Here is a 21,314-nt window from a genome sequence, read left to right on the forward strand (position 1 = left end):
GAGCTCCCCGAGGTCAGGAGTCCCACATATGGCAAGTGGTCATGGGCAGCCCGGACTTGAATCAGAGGAGGGTGTTCCTCTAGCCTGGGTTCAAATCTTGCCTCCCCTCTTACTATCTGTGAGCCCCTGACAGGTGTCTTCATCACATTATGCTCCAGGTGTCCCACTTGAAATCAGTTCAGTAAGTATCAAATACCACAGACCAAAGCATGAAAGTATGAAGATAGGGATTCAGGAATGGGCCACCTTATGGGATGATTTGGGATGAGTGATGAACAGGATTTTTTTCTCTACTGGTATATGAGGACCAGTTTATGAGTTCATTGGAACCAACATAGAGAAACCAAACAATGGTTGAACATATTCCTGAAAAACGCACAGAGCTTTATTACATTTGGTAATTGGGCAGAAAGAGCATTGCACTGAAATCATCACTCTGACTCATTCAGCTCAAAGACTGGTCCTTACTGCTCATAGAAACATAGCTTTGTGGGCCATGGAAGCATAGAGAGGTCCACAGCCTCTTAAAATCACATGTAAGGAAATGAATATAAAACAAATTCCAAAATACAGAAACAAAAATTATAAAATCTGTTTAAATAATCCATTGCACTCCTACAGCACAAATGTTCATCTTACAGGGAACTGGGAGATCTTTACAGCATATGGAAGGGCTTTGACGTGACACCTCCTAATGGATTCTGTTCTCTTTTGACCTCATTAGCATGAACTGCCCTGTACCATGGACATGAAGAATTTGCAGAAAGAGCTCCAGGACTCCCCACAGTACTCCAGGGCCGTCTTCCTCTGGTTTACCAAGTCTGGGTCTTCCACACACTCAGGATCTTTGGTGTTCATGGTCTGGGTCTTTGCTGGGCTGATGGGGGTGGTCACTTTGACCTTGCTCTGCTCCTTGGGAGAGGGCTCCGTTAACTCCTGGCTGGGTTTCTTGATCCTAATCAGAGTGGAGTTAACCAGCTTGAGGTTGGATTCTGGAAACTTCTTTCTGCACACCCTGGTCTTCAGGATGCTCTTGGCATCACCACAGATGACCTTCTGCGAACGCAGATTCCGGCCAATTTGTTTCCAGTAGGCATTCTTTTTGTCTGATTCTAGGCATGAGGTTGGATTGCCGGTGAAGAAACAGGAAAACTCGTTGTCCTGTCGGGTACATGCGACCTTCAGGGCAATGCCCTCCTCCTGCTTGGTCACCACCCATTTGCAGTCGGCATGGTCTTGGGTGATGAACTTGCCTTTGGTCAGGCGCTTGGGTGGCTGGCTGCTTGGTTCAGTCTGGGGCGCGCCTAGAGTATGCAGTTTATCTGGGCCGACTTTGCTGCCCTGTCTATTCCTCCCTTCCTTTTTGGCCTCCACCAAGAGCATCGGAGCAGCCAGAAGGAGGAAGGAGAGCAGGGCGAGGCTGTGGATCCTCATGGCTTCAACTTGGTGGGAACCTGTCTGACAAAAAGCAGGTGAGTCAGTGCTGGGCAGCAGTCCAGCAGTACTAGGCTGCGAGATGACCCTCCCTCCAGCCTGACACATGGCTGCCTGCTTTGGAGTGGGATCAAGGAACCTTCTACTTCCTGGACTTAGTAGACAAGCAGCCTGTGTATTCACATGTCTGCATGACTTGAGTCTTGAATGTCAGAAACTTCCTACTCTTCATTCATTCTTCCCCACCCTCTGAACCTCATTAACTCTCACTCCCTCATCCACTCAGTTACTCCTCACTCCTTCATTCACCAGTCAGTAAGCATTCATGGGGCACCTACTACTGGCCGTGCACTAGACTAGATGTTGAATTTATCAAGGTGAATAAGAAAGTTTCACATCTTAAAAACTTAGAGGCAACTCTTTGGGGAATCTAAAGAGCATTGATCAGGAGTCTGTCCCAACTGTGTCCCCAACTTGATCTTGGCCAAGTCACTCTCCCGCTCTGGGTCTCAAATCCTTTATCTGGAAATCAAGATGCTGGATGAGATAATTGTCAACTCTCTTCCAGCTGCAGTGGACTGAATTTCTATCTCACTGTCCTACACGGACTCAGATGACCACACAATGAGAAAGGACATGGTAAGTGACATGAAAGGTGATGCTTGACACAAGGTTAAACATGCATGAGGCTTGGACCTTCTGAGATGGGTGGGTTTGTGAGGAGGGGTATCTGGGATTCAGTAAGAGCCTAAGGAAAGGCATGAAGGAGGAGTAGGTCATCCGAATTGACTGGGCAAAGTGAACCAGGGGAATAGAGGTGAATTTCTATCACAGCATTTAGACTGTTGAGGCACTGTGCTTGGCATAGAGAAAGTCCTCAATCAATGCTTTTAAAAATAAATCATTTTATAAATAGGATGACCTTAGCTGCTACACTAAACTGCATAGATTTTATCAGGTGGGTAACAAAAACCACATTTCAAAGAAGAGAATTAGCATTTCTATATGACACCAGCTACCTGCCAGAGCCCTTGACCTGTATTTCATTCTCACCTTGTTAATTAGCACAAGAGCCCTTCCTGGTAGGTAAAAATCCATCACCACCAGGCAACAGATGTGACAGTTAAGGTCCAGACTGGTAAATAAATTGCCCAAGGTCCCACAGTGGGCAGGTGACAAAGCTGGGACAGGCAGCCAGAACTTCTCTCTCTGGTCCTTTATGCCACCCCTCCCTCACTGCATACCTCTTACCTTCACCTTACTCTGCCTTTCAGAAAATATTGGCAAGAAATAAAAAAGCAATTATGAACAACTCATTTGGTTTGGCTTAGTTTATGATGATAACTCATGTTATCAGTGCTCCATTTGAAAAGAATACAGAATTTTGTTTAAAAAGAGGCAGTTCTAGGTCTGATCTCATTCTACCCTGGGCATATGGCCTCTCTTTAGGACTGATAAAGGGGAGACAGTCACAGACTGTGAGCTTCTGAAATGAAGTTGGGATGGGAGCTAGGGATATTCGATAAAGACCCACTCATTCCTCACGGCATTGGGACTCAGTCCCCATGTGTCCGTGAGGGGATCCAGACCCCAGGAACCTGAGGTCCTCATGGGAGCTGGAAGGGGGACAGGTAATGAAACTCTTAAGAAAGCCAGGCTCTTACCTTGTTCTGAGTTTGCAGGTCCAGTACGATCCAGATGTAAGAGGGAGCTTGAAGGCTTACTGCTGTCTCATCTGCAGTGAGGCAGTGAAAGTCCTTTATATAAGAGCCCAGGGAGCAGGGTTTTTACAGCTTATATACTTGTGTAGCTTTATTCACACTCCTCCCAGCCACACCCCTTCAGAGACAGCCAGTTCCTGCAGGGAAAGTGGTTGGTGTAATCCTGTGGGAGGCAGGTTATGTGCATGGCATTAGACCTGGTTCTTCCAAGCCCTTTCCCTTTCCCCTGGCAGCCAGTTGAGGACAGCTCAGCCTTGCAAAGACCCTCCATGAAGGGATGAGAATCCCAAAAGAAAAATCTGTGGGGGAGGTTATAAACAATAGGTCCATTTTACTCAAAGCTTTCCCTTAATTCTTATCACAGCCCCTCCATGATATGGTAACATATAATTCATCCCATTTTACAGATGGAATATTGGAGCTTGGAGATATTCAGGGCTGGTCCAAGTTCACAGGACCAGGGGGATGTGGAGCCTAGAGTTTAAAGCCTGGACTCCTGGGCCCCACTGTCTGATCTCTTCTTACCCAGCACTCTGTAAACATTCGGTGAATGAGGGACTGAGCTGGGGAAGCCATCTCAGTGTCTGAAATCCTGTTTTCTCTGAAGCACCTGAAGTTACTGTGTGGGCAGAGGAATCCTCAGGCCTTGAGAGGCTGGTAAAGAGGAAATTCCTGATCTGGGTTTTTGTTCAAAGTATTCACCTTTTGGTCACGGGTGGGGACCTCACTCTGGTGAGCCTTCTCTAGGCAGAGTCTAGTAGCAGGATAACCTCGTGGAACCCTGGATACAGCATTTATTTAGCTGTGATCCTGACTTCTCTGACCCTCCATGTGTTCATCTATTGATAGCTGACAATAACAGTACCTCATTTAGGGTTTCATACTAAATTATGTAGGAGGCTGAGCTATTAACATCAAGTGAAGCAGAACAGATATGGTTCATAAGATGGCCTTCAGTTGTATTCTTTAAAAACAGATATATTTTGTTTCCATGTTGAGCATATGAAAAGAACTCACTTCCACAAAGATGTGGACCTCACTATGTTTTGTTACTTTACTTTTCATGATGTTTGGGCATAAGAAACTCTTCATTTTCTTCTTGACTCAGCTGTAAGGAAAACAGTAGCACAAGAGCTATAATAATAATAAATAATAAATGGCAAGTGACCTTTGCCTTTGGGACAGGAACAATAAGGAGTGGTGGGGACTGAGGCAAACTGTGTAGTTCCTGATACCTAAATGTCAACACTCAGTGCCAGGTGACTGAAAACATGTTGGCATGGAGGTCAGTATCTTCAGAACTAATGAAATTTTTTCACATACACATTTTGTTTTGTGTTGTTTTGTTGGTACGCAGGCCTCTCACTGCTGTGACCTCTCCTGCTGCAGATCACAGGCTCCGGACGCACAGGCTCAGTGGCCATGGCTCACGGACCCAGCCACTCCGTGGCATGTGGGATCTTCCCAGACCGGGGCACGAACTCGCGTCCCCTGCATCGGCGGGCGGACTCTCAACCACTGCGCCACCAGGGAATCCCATACACATTTTTTTTTTTCAATGGACATTTCATGAATTTTTAAGAGATTCCCAACATGCAGCTGTGTGTACATGGAATTGGCTTCTAATTGAAATTTTCTAAAACAAAAGATACAAAAAGTTGTAACGGTGGTTGGATTCCATCCAAGTTCTACCTGTTCAAGAATCCAAGGTCACAGAGTTGTGGATGTTGACTGGTTCATTCAGTGGTTCAATGAGTTTCTTCATGAATTCCATCAAAGTAGGCTATTTCCCCAAACTCCATGCCTCATGTAAAATTGGCTCACCTGGAGATCCATTCCCACTGTTCTGACAAACACGTTATTGAACCATGACCTGCACAAACAGGCACTCACATTGTGGTATTTTGAGGGATTATTTGGACCCAAGCAAGACAAAGATGCTTTGTTCCACAAGGAGATATAGACCAAGGTGGTCTCCTGTAAAACAAGAAAATCATCTTGATCCTCAAGTGGCAGCCAGATTGTTTCCGGATAAAGACAATAGGTCAGGACACAAAGCAAATTTAGAAGGAAACATGTGGACTCCAGGATCTTTTCTGAGAAGTGACTCTAAGCTTTGGCAGGGAACATGGAACTTCCCCCACTGGCTTCCCATGGACCTTTGGCCTCCTGCGATCCCTTCCCAACTTCCGCCTTGACCTTTCTTTTCCAAACAGGGGACACAATATTAGACCAGGCTGTGGAGCCCTCTCCCTGTTAGCTCAGCCTGTTATTTCAAACTCATTTCTAGACACACACACACACACACACACACACACACACACACACACACAGAGTCCAATCTGGCCACACTAAACCCCTCACCCACCGTGTCCTAAATACTTGGTGAGCTTGTCCCCTTCCTGCTTTTGCTCCTGCTGTTCCCTTTACTTGGAATGCCCTTCCAGTCCTACTTTGCCAGGAACACATTGGCTCATCCTTCAAGATCCATATCAAATATCATCTATCTGTTGGTGTCATTTGTCCCCTGATCCTTCCCCATGTCCCTCTTTTTATGGATGTTCATGGAGAGAAATAGACTGCCATTCCTCCAGTGAGTGCTTACAGAGTGCCAGCATTGTGCTAAGGATGTACCCACACATTAACTCACAGCTCGATATACTGAGAAAATGATACACTTGCACTACAGTGCACTGGGGAACCAAAGCAGGTTTGGAGCCCCAGCAAGGCTGCCCACTACAGGTTCTCCCTACCTCCCCATACTACCAGGACTGAGGGGTTCCCTGACTCCTGGAGAATTGACTCTGGATCCTTGTGGTACAGATGACATAGAATTAGAGGAAGACGAAATGGAGGCCACTTCTAATATTTTTATTAAAAACAAAGTAATGTACCCACACTTTGATAAATTGTAAACTTCTCTCTCTTTAATATATATATTTAAAAATATTAGAATAGTATTATTAAAAAATGTTTGCAAAGGCAGTTCCTTTGCCCTACATCTCACCCAGGTTCCCCGATCATCGACTTTTTGCATTATAATGCTACATTTATAAAACTATTGAACAAATATTGCTATGTTTTTACTAAAGTCCATATTTTGTTCAGCCCTCCTTACTTTTTACCTAATGTTCTTTTTAAAAATGATCAATAGACTTTATTTTTATTTATTTATTTATTTATTTTGCGTTACGTGGACCTCTCACTGTTGTGGCCTCTCCTGCTGCGGAGCACAGGCTCCGGTCGCGCAGGCTCAGCGGCCATGGCTCACGGGCCCAGCCGCTCCGCGGCACGTGGGATCTTCTCGGACCGGGGCACGAACCCGCGTCCCCTGCATCAGCAGGCGGACTCTCAACCACTGCGCCACCAGGGAAGCCCAATAGGCTTTATTTTTAAGAGTAGTTTTGGTTCCCAGAAAAATTGAGTAGAAAGTACAGAAAATTCCCATATCAACCCTGTCTTTCACGAGCACAGCTGCCCAGTCTGTCAATATTTTCCACTAGAGCGGTACAGTCGTTACAGGTGATGAACCTTCTTCGATACATCATAACTACTGCAAGTCCATAGTTTTCATAGTAGCTCACTCTTGGTGTTGTACAGTCCATGGATTTTGATGAAGATATAATGACATGTTTTCACAATTATAGTATCATACATAGTATTTTCACTGCCCTAAAAATCCTCTGTGATCCACCTATTCACCCCTCCCTCCCAGCAACTGCTGGATATATCCCATCTTTTTACTGTCTCCATAGTTCTGCCTTTCAAAAAGGTCATAGAGTTGGAACCGTGCAGAATTTATTCTTTTCAGATTGGCTTCTTTCACTCAGTAATATGATCTTAAGGTTCCTGTGTGTCTTTTTCTGGCTTGATAGCTCATTTCTTTTTAGCAGTGAATAATATTCCATTGTCTGTTTGTGACACAGTTTATTTATCCATTCACTTCTTGGAGGACATCTCAGTGGCTCCAACATTTTGGCACCTATGAAAAAAGCTGCTATAAACATTTGTGTGCAGGTTTTGGTGTGAACATGTTTTCAACTCCTGATGATCTTTTTTTGGTCCAGGAACCCATCCAAAATTCCACGTGACATTTAATAGACGTGACTCTTTAGGCCTCTCTTGGTTGTGATGGTTTCTCAGATGTTCCTTGTTTTTGATGACCTCGTCAGTTTTCAGGAGTACTGCTCGGGGGCTTTGAGAATGTGCCCCGTTCAGAATTTGTATGGTGTGCTTCTTGTGATTAGACTGGGGTTATGTCATTCTTCTTTTCATCAAAGATTTAAATGATGGATAGCAGGTTTTCTTTGGGGGTTCCATAGAAAGTCTGAACACAAGTGGTTGAACACATGTCTTAGGCAGTCTGGTCTCTGATAATTTTGAAGTTCAAAAGCTGATTTTAGGGCTTCCCCGGTGGCGCAGTGGTTGAGAGTCCGCCTGCCGATGCAGGGGACACGGGTTCGTGACCCGGTCCGGGAAGATCCCACATGCCCCGGAGCAGCTGGGCCCGTGAGCCATGGCTGCTCAGCCTGCGCGTCCAGAGCCTGTGCTCCGCAACGGGAGAGGCCACAACAGTGAGAGGCCCGCGTACCGCAAAAAAAAAAAAAAAAAGCTGATTTTACTCTCAGGCATGTTACTACTACATGGTTCCTTGACCCAGAGGGCTGGCCCCTGGGATGCAGTCATCAGAGATATACCAGTGGGTGCGATTTTGTACTGTGGTGAGTCTTAACTGTACACTTTATCAGGTCAAATTTGCTCACAAATTAGTCCCTCCTTCAAAAATAACCTCATATACAGACAAAATGCTTCGTCACTGTGTCAAAGCAATATTAATTTTTTGGTTAAATTTGGTGCATTAAAAACTTATTCATTGTCAGAAAATGAGGAAATTGGCCAAGTAAACCTCAGCTAAAACATAACCAGCCTGACAGGAAGCATTCATCATAGACCTACAGAAGAGTATTTACACTACAAATTTAAACTGCTCATTATGCATGAGATTTAAGTATTCCTGTGCAGCAAATCAAATGATATATACCACTAAAGTTTTACGTTAGAACAGTAAGAGTCAGTGAAGACTCTTGATAGTGCAGCATTCTGTATGGCTGCAAAAGGAAAATATATTCATTTTTATTTATCTTAAAGGAGTGCCCTGTGTCACACCTCATAACATGGAAACTATTTTTTTTCAAAGTCATGTGCAATGCTTGGTTTTGATTCTGAATCCATCTAAAAGGTAACTCATGGTTTTTGAGTTAAGTTAAACCAAATGAAATTGCTGTTTGTGGTAGGTTAAAATGGTAGAATATCAACAATCTTGAATAGATCGAACTCATAATAATTAAAGGTTTTAGAAGGTTTTTTTCTCAAGTAGTACAGCTGTTTCAAAGCCTTATATATACTTTTTAAAAACTTTTTATTTTATATTGGAGTATAGTTGATTGTTGTGTTAGTTTCAGATGTACAGCAAAGTGATTCATGCATGTACACACTGCTATATTTAAAATGGATAACCAACAAGGACCTACTATATAGCCCAGGGAACTCTGCTCAACATTCTGTAACAACTTAATTGGGAAAAGAATTTGAAAAAGAATAGATATATGTATAGTTGAATCACTGTTGCATGTCTGAAACTAAGACAACATTGTTAAACAACTGTACTCCAACATAAAACAAAAAGTTTTAAAAAGTTATATACATGTATCTATTCTTTTTCAAATTCTTTTCCCATTTAGGTTGTTACAGAATATTGAGCCGAATTCCCTGTGCTATACAGTAGGTCCTTGTTGGTTATCCGTTTTAAATATAGTAGTGTGTAAAAAATTTTTTTTAGTGTTTTATAATCAACTCTCCATACAAGTTAAGTTCACTGATTATTTCTAAGTTTTTCATATCTTTTTTTATTCTTTAAAGGAAATCACTCTAAAACATCTAATTCATTCTTTAAAGAAGTCTGCTTCTTTTGGATAAAATTTCCAAAGCACACATATTGCTGTGCACCTCTACACATATGCACACACACATACACATACACCCACACACTCTCGTGCAGATACATCACATATGGGTACACAAACGTATGCATGCCTGCCACCTCTGCATCCTGGGGCAGAAGGTCTCAGAGAGTCTTCCTTTGGAATTATCAGTCTCTAACCTGTGTCTCTAACCCTCAGTCTCTTTTTTTAGAAAGAGCGTCAGTTGCCATCCTGGGAATCTGGAAAAGAGAGAAGACAAGTTGCCCTTTGCATTAATGCTGTGAGTTACTGTGCATGTGGGCATGTTTTGCTGCTTCTGTCACATGAAAAGATGAAGAGGTTTAGATGAAAGACATCAGAAAACAGCTCTGAAAAGGTCTGTGATGGCACAGGGGCAAACGGTACCCACGCCCAAAGAGCAAAGCACTCTTGCCTGCTATGGGCTATAAGGGGAAGACAGGATGGCAGAGAGATAAGAGACTATTGTCTCCAGGAAGAGCAGCGCTGGCCTCTACCCAGACTACATTCGTTCTGTCACTCAATCTATCATTCTTCTGTCATTCGTTCATTCTTCCATTCATCCAGAGAGCACTCATGAAGCACTGCATGTCCCAGGCTCACTCTGTCATTGAATGAAATGCAGTCAAGAATGACATGATCGGGCTTCCCTGGTGGCGCAGTGGTTGAGAGTCCGCCTGCCGATGCAGGGGACACGGGTTCGTGCCCCGGTCCGGAAAGATCCCACATGCCGCGGAGCGGCTGGACCCGTGAGCCATGCCGCTGAGCCTGCAAGTCCAGATCCTGTGCTCCGCAATGGGAGAGGCCGCAGCAGTGAGAGGCCCGTGTACTGCAAAAAAAAAAAGAATGACATGATCCTCGAGAAGATGGAATTAGGGGGGCAAGATAAGGATACCAGTCACAACAATGTAGGGGTGATTGAAATGTTGGAGGGAAGACTGGAATGCCCAGGGTGGAGACATCTGACCTAGCCAAAGGCAGGGAGAATTTCTCAAGAGCTTTCAACTGGTTAAGAGCACTCAACGGCTAGAGAGAAAAGAACAGTATTTATTCAATGATTACTCAGTAACTGCTCTATGTAAAGCACAGTATTAGTCACTGTGTGGAATGCAAGGTGAATGTGATTTGGCTCCCAGCTTCAAGACTGCCAGCTCAGTTGACAGCTCACTCTCTGAGGATTGCTGTAGTGGCGACATCTCATCACATCCCAGCCTCAGGCCTCTGATGCTTTTCAGCTGCTTACAGAAAAGGTCCAAATTTCTGAGTCTGACATATGAGGTCTTTCCCATCTTAATCCTAGCCAACTTCAAGGTCAATACCCACCACATCCTACATGTGTCCCCAGGCTCCCGCTATATCTTACTGTCCACTCTTCTCCCCACATGTCCTGTTTCAGGACACATTGCCTCTGCCAAACCGTTATCTTTGCCTGAAATTCCATTCCACCCATATCTACCTGGCAAATTCTCTCTCTGCCGGACTCCCTGTGCCTTCAACAGAATTCACTGTTCCTTCATCTGGGTTCTCATAAATTTTTACAGACTTCACCATTATTACAGTTGAGGTGTCACCTTGTTTTGGTTCATTCATGGGCTTGCCACCATCATCACCCTGGCTAGTGACATCCCTAGCCCAGAGCTCAAGAATGAAGCTTAGAAAGCACTTAGCAAATGTTTATTGGATTGAACTGGATTCTGTATTTATCAAGATTATTCTGATTATAATAATAAAAAACTGAAAACAACAGAAACAAAATTGAGAATTTATTGGAAGTTTCTTATAACTCATGGAAGGCAAGGGTTGTATAGGACCACTGTCTCAAAATGTACCTTTGGTATTTTAATTTAAGGAATTTACTAAGTGACTATATGGAGAGTATAAAGCTATTGAAAAAAGAATTTATAACTTACATTTTCCACGAGAAGGGGGCATGCCATGCCATGCCAGGCCACATGGAGAAGCATCTGGTAATGAGCTTTGGATTGGCCATTTGAATAGCTCCAGTGGGATCTGGGGTACAGGGGTCTCCCTAGCTATCTTGTACAAGGCCCTGGATGGATTTAGGGCAGGGAGAATATCGGCCTGATGTATGAGTGCTGAATAAAGGAGGTGCTTAACTTGCAAATGAGAGGTATGCTCCCAATTAAGTTGTTTGCTATCATTAGGAATTAACTACCCTGGGAGGGGCAGTCTCTCCTCAAGTTTACAGGGCCCTGCAAAATACGGAAGCATCATAAAATGCAGAATATTAAAAAAATTAATTCAATCTATCCTCTGATGTTTTAACATCATATAAGGAAATCTTGGTGTGATGATCATGGAGATTTTTAGGGAGTAGGGCATAAGTTGCCCCAAACAGCAAAGAAAACATTTTGTTATGAAAGTAAAATAGAGGAACACAAGTAGAGGTGTATGGATTTCTTGTAGGCCAGTCCATAAACAGGTTTTCAATTTATATGATGTAATCCAAGAAAATAGATCTGGAATTTGGGGAGGTTTCTAACAGTACCTTGGTGGAGTTGGAAATCATAAAGAGTTTGACAATAATGTCTTTGTGTACATACCTTGGTTCAAGGTGGTAGGCCTGGCAGTTATGCTGTTAGAGGATATAAACGAATAAGTGAGTACAGTATATGTAAAGATTAGTGGTATCATGTGTAATTAAGGGGAAGGACTGGTTATGGGGGTTGCATAGGAAACGCAAGGCAGGAGATTGTGTGGGTAAGCAGGAGGTGGCAGCAGGAAGAGGCACTGAGGAGAGGATGGTCCTCTACCCAGGGGCCCGAGGCGATTGACTGATGTGAGGCAAGAGTCTCCTGGGGAACGCCATAATCTCCACTGATCTCTACAGTGGCTCAGACGGTAGCAACCTCTACTAGACTTCCCTTTAGGCATGGAGTAGAGTAATTTTAATAATACTGAATATTGGGTATGAGGGCCTTGGTGGATGGCAACACAGCATTAAAGTTGTAGTAATCCACAAGGAGGTGCCCTTTATTGTTTCCAGATTTAAGAGCAGGCAAAATTGGGCTGTCCAATGGAGAAGTAGGGATAATCATCCTTTCATTAATTAGGTTTTATATAATAAGTTTTCATCTCTGAAGGTCCTGTTTTAACTTACATTGAGCCCCATATTAACTATTTTAATGGGGGCTCATTGGGTCCAATTCTATCAAGCAAAGTTATAAGTGCCAAAAGCTATTTTAATTTTAATTTGTTATTCATTATGTTGCATCTATGCTTAATATGGGCTGCTTTAAGGCAGTGGGTGCTATGATCCTGGGGAATTTCGACAAGGCTACAGTTATAGGGAGGCATATCTATTTTTCTTCTATTTTATGTTTCCTTACTTTTAAGATTACACTTCAATAAGTGGTGCTGGGAAAACTGGACAGCTACTTTTAAAAAAATGAAATTAGAACATTCTCTAACACCATATACAAAAGTAAACTCAAAATGAATTAAAGACCTAAATGTAAGACCGGATACTATAAAACTCCTAGAGGAAAACATAGGCAGAACACTCTTTGACATAAATCGCAACAATATTTTTTTTGGATCCGTCTCCTAAAGCAAAGGAAACAAAAGCAAAAATAAATAAATGGGATGTAATTAATCTTAAAAACTTTTGCACAGCGAAGGAAACCAAACAAAATGAAAAGACAACCTACTGAATGAGAGAAGATATTCGCAAATGATATGACCAATAAGGGGTTAACATCCAACGTATATAAACAGCTCATACAACTCAACATCAAAACAACTCGATTAAAAAATGGACAGAAGAACTGAATAGACATTTTTCCAAAGAGGACATACAGATGGCCAACAGGCACATGAAAAGATGTTCAACATCACTAATCATCAGGGAAATGAAATCAAAACCACAGTGAGATATCACCTCACAGGACTTCCCTGGTGGTGCACTGGTTGAGAAGCCAGCTGCCAGTGCAGGGGACACGGGTTCGTGCCCTGGTCCGCGAAGATCCCACATGCCGCGGAGCGGCTGGGCCCGTGAGCCATGGCCGCTGAGCCTGCGCGTCCGGAGCCTGTGCTCCACAACAGTGAGAGGCCCATGTACCGCAAAAAAACAAAAGAAACAAAAAAAAACAATCACTTGAATGAATTCAATGGTTGAATTTGTCTTAGACTCCAACTTATAACAACCAACTTTTACAACAGATGCTCATGGCTACGGGCTCTGTTTAGGCTAGTTTAGACCTTTGTCCTCAATATGATCGGAAGCCTCCTGTTACCAGTTTTCAGAAGCATTGGTGACTCCATATCACCGCCTTGTGGTGATCTTATCCTGGAAGACCACACTGGGATATGAGGAGGTTTTTTTCTTCCTTTTTGAATATTTGCATTTCTTTTCTACTTGAGTGATAACCAGACTACACATCCACATAGCACCATGTCATTGTTATGCTTACTGTATATTATTACATTAGATTTTTATAACAACGCTGTAAGGAGTGGCTTTTATGCTTAAAATAAAGATGAGAAAAGTGACTTATGGGACTTCCCTAAAGTCTCAGAACGCCATCCTTTCAGCTACACCCAGATCTCCTACTCCAGTTACAGTGTTCTTTCTCCTCTGATAGAAAAAGATTTTTTTTTTTCATCTTTTTGTGGCACCACAACCCCAGATTAAGCCTGACAGCAAATGAGTGCAGGATTCTTGAAAAAAAATTCAGGAGATAGAACTGCACATAGAAAATCCTGGTAAGACTTCAGTTCACAGCTTGGGGGCTGAGAAAGGAAGGAGAGGCAGAAAGAGAACAGATGCTCCTGGGAGGTGTGGGTGCAGGGTGAATGATTCAAAGGCTGGAGAAAGGATGGGGATATGTGCCTTTGCATAAAATGGTCACTATCTTTAGCAGGCCTGAAGTCTTCTCCAAATCTGATTTCTAAAACATTGATGGATACATGACTTCAGGGGAATATAAAATATATATTGTTAAAGAACAGACACAAGACACCCCAGCTGCCTCCAGGATGGCCTCAGACTTGAGCTCTCCAGGCAGAAAAAAGTCCTTCAAAGGGTTTCTTTATGCTGATTATAAATTGCCATTGCTGTGGAGCTCAGAAACCTGCATATATTTGCAACTAGACACACAGCAAGGGATTTTTTGTGCTCACATATTTCTTAGCCGTTAAACTCAAAGCACTTAGACCCCTTACCCCAATGCACTTCTCAGGCATTTCTTAAATCCTTCCTGCAGACAGTGATATTGTTGTTAAAAAGGTCAATAATTGGCCCAGTGTCCAAACTGGCCCAACGTTCAAATAAACTTTGAGTCTCTGAATGGAAGAGGAGGAGTATATGTGAGAGATGATACAGTTCAATGCCATCAGTTTAAATCCATTCATTCAATTAATTTGACAAATATTTACTGATGTTCCTAAATAAAGCTCAGACAGCTCATGTGTCTCTTAAAAGTCCTAGAGACTGTGACGTAGCAGAGTGTATAAATGAGTAATGCAGTCGCTGTTACAAATAAAGCCCCAAATCTCGGGGGCTTAACACACTGGAAGGTCATTTCTTCCTCACATGAAGTCCAAAATGAACGTTTCCACAGTCAGTTATAGCCAACAAAATTCAGGTGTTGCCTCTACAGGCCCAGCCTGTCAACTTTGTCTGCTTGTAGCTAAATATTATACATTCTGTCAGTATTCTGCCTTGGACATGGCTAATGCCTTTTTCTCAGTCTCTTTGGTACCAAGTGTCAAAGGTCAGTTTGCTTGGAAGATCACTTGGATGTCCAAAACATATGTACTGTCCTAGTATTTGCCATCAGTGGGTGAGCCAAGTAACTGGACAAGGCTTTCTCCCTTCAGGATATGACTACGTGGATGTCTTCCTGCTGAGAGGTTCTCATAAAGAGCAGGTGGTGGCAGCTTCGGAATAGACTGGCTAATGTCGAAGCAGGGTGGAGAGAGCACTTAGCAGTCCTGAGGATATCGGGCATCAGTCACCAAGTCAATTCTTGGGAGTCCCGGGGACTGAGGCTCAAAGATTGATTCCTGAGGCAGTGAAGAAAAAGTTACCCTAAAGACCTCACAACCCAGGTAGGAAGCCCTGACTCAGTGGGGCAGTTTGGGAACAGGAGACAATGTGGGCTTCATCCAGGTATTTTGTTGAGCCGTGTGTACAAAGTGACCAGAAAGTCTGCCAACTATACCTGGGGACCTAGGTAGCAGGTGTGCTCGAGTTCCCACAAGCTACCTATGCTGGAGCCCTGTAAACCCCAAGGATTTGGTGAAAACCGGCTCTCTGATACTGCGAGCTTTGCTGCGGAAGGTAGTCTGCCCAGTCTGCCCTTGGGGTACTGGCTTCTTGGAGACACAGTTCCCAGCAATACCCCACTTAAAAAAAATGGCTCCTTCCCTGCTCCTGGGCACCTGTGGAGACCAAGGGCCTTAGAAACGACAGTCAGATATCATTGTGTCCAGGGATCCCCATCCGGCATTGGTCTCCTCAGATGTTAAAGGCAGAGTTGGAAAGGCAAAGAGATTTCTCATAAAAAATGAAAATGGAACATTCCAGAGCATCAAGCCTGGTGCCACAGATGAGTGCTCTTCACACAAGAAGGTTGAGGCATTGTATCTCCCTTGGTTACTCTCAGGGCCAATTTTGGCTACCTGGAGATGTCTCCCAGGAAGCCCTGACGAGGCTTGGGTCTGGTTTATGGAAGGCTCATCCCAAGTAAAAACTGATGGAGTCCACTGGGTGGAAGGTTTACATCTGTGTGCCAAGGGGACTGGAATGGCTCTCAGGAAGTGGTACTGTCAGTAGTTCATCTGTCTTTCTGAAGGTAAACGGGGACCCTTACAGCTCTAAGGGTGAGCCTTGCCCTTTTCTGGCAAATAGACAACATGTGTCCTCTGCTGCCATCTCATGGCTACTTACGGCCTCTTCTTTTTTTTTTTTAAATAAATTTATTTGTTTATTTATTTTTGTCTTTGTTGCTGTGCACAGGCTTTCTCTAGTTGTGGTGAGCGGGGGCTACTCTTCATTGTGGTAAGCGGGCTTCTCATTGCGGTGGCTTCTCTTGTTACAGAGCACGGGCTCTAGGCACGCAGGCCTAGTTGTGGCACACAGGCTCAGTAGTTGTGGCTTGTGGGCTTAGTTGCATCTCAGCATGTGGGATCTTCCTGGACCAGGGCTCAAACCCATGTCCCCTGCATTGGCAGGCAGATTCTTAACCACTATGCCACCAGGGAAGTCCCTACTTATGGCTTCTAATGGCCTTTGACACTTAACCCCCTAACTGGAATTGCCATTCTGTGCAAGTGGCAGATTTGGGCCACACCATAATGGCACTTGAGACAAAGCTCTACCATATTTTTGGATATCTGGCTCATTTACGGTCATAGATGCCATGCCACTGGCAGCAAAGGGCCCCTGACAGTAGGCTAATGAACACGACATTCCACAGACGTTTCCAATTCCTTCTCATGCTCAGCTGGTGGCATCATCCAGAGGTAGAAGGGACGTGGCTGGAAAGGTTGCTGGACAGACTGCTATCAGCACTGTGGACTACCACATAGCCAGACAAGGCGAGCGTTAATGCAGCTGGCCCTCAGAGGGAGTGAAACCAGGGCCGCTCACTTCTGCATCTGCACCTCTGTGATTAGAAGCAACAACCAGGGGTCAGAACACAGACCTCCAATATCTGAAGGACAGGGTCCTTAATGCCCATTCTTGCCCTCAATGTCTGTGTGCAAGCTACTCCAGGAACTCATGCACCACTGACTGGCTGCCATCGGAGTGGGGTGGGGGAATAGGTAGTGGCTACAGAGCTCAGAGTTGAAATTGACTGAAATGAACCATAATTTACCATCCAAGACTTCCTCTGGAATTCGGCAGCCTTCAGTAGACTCCAGGGTTCCATAATAGTTATAGCAGACAGATTCTGCCTGTGCAATTCATTTTCAAGTGGGGAGATAGATCCTGGTACTCCCTACTGTTCCACCTTCCCTTTCCTTTCCTCTTTGAACTGAATGGAGACACCTCTTCATGGCATCTCACAGGTAGGATAGCTTGACCAGCCTTCCTTGAACCCCCAGTGACAAGGAGTTCACTGCCTCAAAAAGAAACATGATCTGCTATATATTGAAAGCCTACCATGTCACTGGCAGGTGACATTAGCTCTCCTTTATTGAGCCTACTCAGTGCTAGCCATCATGAGGACCATCACATCCACCCAATGAGGTGGGCATAATCCCCTCCCCATTTAACAGAGGGGGGAATGAGGCTAAAGGAGCTTGAGTTGCTTCTCAAGGGAGAGCACATTTGAACTGAGGTCTCTGAGTCCAATCCAGTATCAGTCCATACTGCCTCTTGATGACATATTTAAGATCACTTAAATATCGAAATGGAGTAAGTGTGGTTCAGACATCCAAAATGGAGCTAGGTGGACTTTGTGGTTGTGGTTTCAGACATGTCCCTGTGTCCCTGAGAACTTGAATTTTCTCTGAATGGTATCAAACTCAAGGAGACCACCAGCATTACATTTGAAAACATTATCTGCTAGCAGCTGCTAGTTGCAACCTTGTAGTTTCAAAATCCCCTCTACCCCTCACAACACTGTATTCATTCAAACCCCAACCAATCCTTCCTTAACAAGCACCTTTACTTCTTGCCGGCTCCAATTCTAATTCCTGACCAACAACTTTATGTCACCGTGCGTTTTTTTCGCCTTTATAAGCTTCCCCCATTTTCTAGTCTGGTGGAACACAATTCAAGTGCTTCTTTCTTATCAAACAAACTTGGGTCTGCTCACCCGTGTGCAGTAAAGCCAATCTACTAACACCAGCTGTGGTGAAGGAAAGTGCAGCATTTATTGCAAGGTGCCAAGCAAGGAGTCCAGGCAGCTAGTGCTTAAAAGACCTGAACTCCCAAATGGCAGGAAATGTTTTCAAAGACAGGGTGAGGGAGAGGGCTACAGGCTGTGTCATCAGCTCATGGACATTCTTCTGACTAGTTGGTGGTGAGGTCATCAGGAGTCAACATCATCAACCTTCTGGTTCCAACTGGTCTGGGGTCTATGGGCTTGTGGGCAACACACAGTTAACTTCTTCCACCTGGTGGGGGTTTCAGTCTCTGCAAAACAGCTCAAAGGACATGACTCAGAACCCTGGGGAGGAACGAAAGGTCATACACTTTGTTTAATTGCTAAACAATTACTTTGTCTTGCTTGACTATTTTCCTTTGTTTCTGCATTTTCTCACTTACCTGATTCCAGATATTATTTGCAACTTGGGGAAGGCCAAGGAGACTAAAGTTTTTCTACAAACAAGAGGCAGGCAGAGGACATGGTGAGGTAGGGGTGACTGTCCTGGCAAGGTCCCATAGGGTCCTGCTTGGTTACATCTTTAATGTGTGTCTCCTGGGATGCACTCCTAATAAACCCCAAATAAACACCTCTCTAATCAGGTGTCCGTCTCTGAAATTGTGGTTAACACTCTAAAGGGCTATGGGGACTCAAAGGAACTTAAGACCTGGGCTTTGTACGCAAGGGTTTGAGATCTTGCTGGGGAGAGATAGCAAGACTAAATGCTCATTTAGAAGAGGGTGGAGAAGTGGTGGGTGTCACTGATCTGACTTGATGGCAGTGGCGTTTCAGGGAGGGAATGAAGGCGTGCAGGAGCCCCTTCTTCAGGAAGATGGGAGTGGAAACAGGCATTTCAGATGGATGGATGGTGGGTTTGGGCCTGGGGGTTAGCCATGAACATGCTCTCAGGACTGGCTCCACCTTCTCCCCTTTCCCCTGCAGCCCTTACATAGGCACCAAGAATCTGTAGTTTGCACTGGGGCTTAGCCACATTTCTTGGACGAAAGCTAGTTTCTAAATGATCTTTTCCGTCAGGGTGACTTGAGGTATGCTTGGCCAACTTTATGTACTTTGGACTCATCTGGAAAGCTTGTTAAAATACACATCCCTGGGCCTCACCCTCAGAGACTCTGATTCAGGGTATGTGGGGTGGAGTCAGAATTAGCCTTTTTTGAGCTCCCCAGGTGATTCTTCTGGTCCTCAGGCCACACTTTGAGTAGCACTGACTGATACTGCATTTCATCCTTAGAGAACACCAGACAGCTATCTGGTGGTTTTAGTTTGAAACGCTGTCAGTAAGCGGTCTGTGCCAAAACCCACCCTAGCTTGTGACGATGTTACAGAGTCCAAGCTCGTACTGCTCACTGTAGGACAGGCCAATAAATCGAGACATGAGGTGTTGAGGCAAGGAAAAGCAACTTTATTCAGAAAGCAGCAGACCCAGAAGATGGTGGACTAGTGTCTCAAAGAACCATTTTACCCGAGTTAGAATTCAGGCTTGTTTTATACTAAAAGGGGAAGGGGTGCACTGATTGTTGCAATCTTTTTGGTGCTGGAATCCTTTGTTCTTACAGGTTTGGTCACAATGTTCCTATAAACCTCAAAACAGGACAGATATCGTTCTCTGTTTATCTCTATACGAATGCAAAGTGTTATAACTCTAAAGGTCAGAGCCTTGAGAATGGGCTATCCTGTATATTTCAGGCTGTAGGCAACATTCTTTTACAAAAGATGCAAAGCCAGCATGACTAAGCAGAGGCAACAGAGCACTAAGGTTAGCGCTAACGGAACAGATTCAACAAGAGAGCCAGGAGCTATGGAATCTGGGGGACCTGGATCATCTTCTGACCCAAACACTTAGGAGCTGGGTGATATTGGACAACTCACTTCCGTAAGCTTCAGGCCACTTCATTTATAATTAGAACTAAAACTGCTGACCTCATGGGATGCAGTGAGGATTACAGGAGGGGACAAGTGAAAGGCACAGAACCTTCATAAGAAACAGATTTGTTAAATGTGTCATAGGTTTCTCACGCACATATTTTTCAGAAATTCAACTGCAAGAACCCTCCCCTGACTTCCACCACCCCACAGCCTTCTGTGTCTCTCATACACTCATCAAATGGGTCGTCTTGGTTTCCACCACTGACACTGAGCTCCTAGGAGGCTGGATCTAGTCTGTTAGCTCACCTCTCCCCCATCCAGTGTCTTGCACAGTGCTTGGGACATAGTAGATGATCAATGAATATATATATATAAATCAGATGAAATGCATGTAGAAGCTGTATCAGTAATTCTCAACCCAGGTTACACATGAGAATTACCTGGGATACATCTCAGAAATTCTGATTTAATTAACCAGAGGCAGTGTTTCTCAACCCTGGCTGTACATCACAATCACCTGGGAAACATTTTAAATCCACATGCTCAAGCCACATCCCTAACCAACTACATAAGAATCTCTTGGGATGGGACCCAAACATCAGTAATTTTAAAAAGATCCCCCCTCAGGTGAATCCACTGTGTAGCAGGGGCTGGCATCACTGGGTTAGATGCAGAGACAATTGATTGACACATGCAGTGGGTTATTAATGTGCTCTTAGATACAGACAAATCTTAAAGGTTAAAATTAAGAGGGGAATGAGTCACTATTTTGTGTATGTCTACTAACATTTTTTTATTTTCTACCATTTCTGATTTTGGTAATTTACCTTAATTTCTGTGTGTACAATGTCACTTTCTTTCGTGTCCACTTCTTGATCTCTTTGGCTATTTGCTATTGCTGTTGGGTGACTGTGTGTGTGTGGGGGGGAATAATCTCCCGCCGGCCGCCCACCCCGCCACCAAATTTATGTTCACCTAGAACCTGTGAATGTTTGAAAATAGGTTGTTTGCAGATATGATGAAATGAAGGTGAGCTCATTCTTGCTTAGGATGGGCCCTGACCCAGTGACTGGTCTCCTTAGGAGATAAGGGGAATTGGGACACACACACACAAAGGGAAGCTCCATGTGAAGACAGAGGCAGAGACTGGAGTGATAAATCTACAAGCCAAGGAAGGCCAAGGATTGGCAGCAATCATCGGAATCTCAGTGAAAGGTCCGGAACAGACTCTCCCTCAGGCTCTCTGAGAGGAACCAACTCTGCTGACATGTTGATTTCAGACTTCCGGCCTCCATAAAAGTTCGAGAACACATTGCTTTAAGCCACTCAGTTTGTGTGATGTGTTACAGCCGCTCTAAGAAAATACTACAGAGACTTCATTGACATCTGTAGTTTAGATCTATTTTTCAATAAGAGGATTAGAGTCATAATTCTGA

The 21,314-nt window shown here is 44.1% G+C and overlaps 1 protein-coding gene across 2 annotated transcripts; it reads right to left on the reverse strand.

Annotated features, from left to right (window-relative positions):
- Positions 1–363: 363 nt before the first annotated feature.
- On the reverse strand, positions 364–3,253 carry FGFBP1 (fibroblast growth factor binding protein 1). Of its 2 annotated transcripts, none has more exons than XM_004324031.3 (2): positions 3,099–3,253; positions 364–1,454 (listed from the first exon to the last, which is right to left on the reverse strand). In XM_004324031.3, exon 2 carries the CDS (start codon positions 1,432–1,434, stop codon positions 721–723), a length of 714 nt encoding a protein of 237 aa, XP_004324079.2. In that variant the 5' UTR covers positions 1,435–1,454; positions 3,099–3,253; the 3' UTR covers positions 364–720. The 2 variants fall into 2 exon arrangements, with proteins under 2 accessions (XP_004324079.2, XP_019784008.1); XM_019928449.2 differs by having other exon boundaries at positions 364–1,458.
- Positions 3,254–21,314: the final 18,061 nt, after the last annotated feature.

Source organism: Tursiops truncatus, chromosome 5, assembly GCF_011762595.2.
Source record: "Tursiops truncatus isolate mTurTru1 chromosome 5, mTurTru1.mat.Y, whole genome shotgun sequence".
In the NCBI taxonomy this organism is placed as follows: Eukaryota; Metazoa; Chordata; class Mammalia; order Artiodactyla; family Delphinidae; genus Tursiops; species Tursiops truncatus.

Bases quoted from the DNA above. Each gene is read 5' to 3' on its own strand.
- FGFBP1 (XM_004324031.3), bottom strand. From the start codon at position 1,434: ATGAGGATCCACAGCCTCGCCCTGCTCTCCTTCCTCCTTCTGGCTGCT.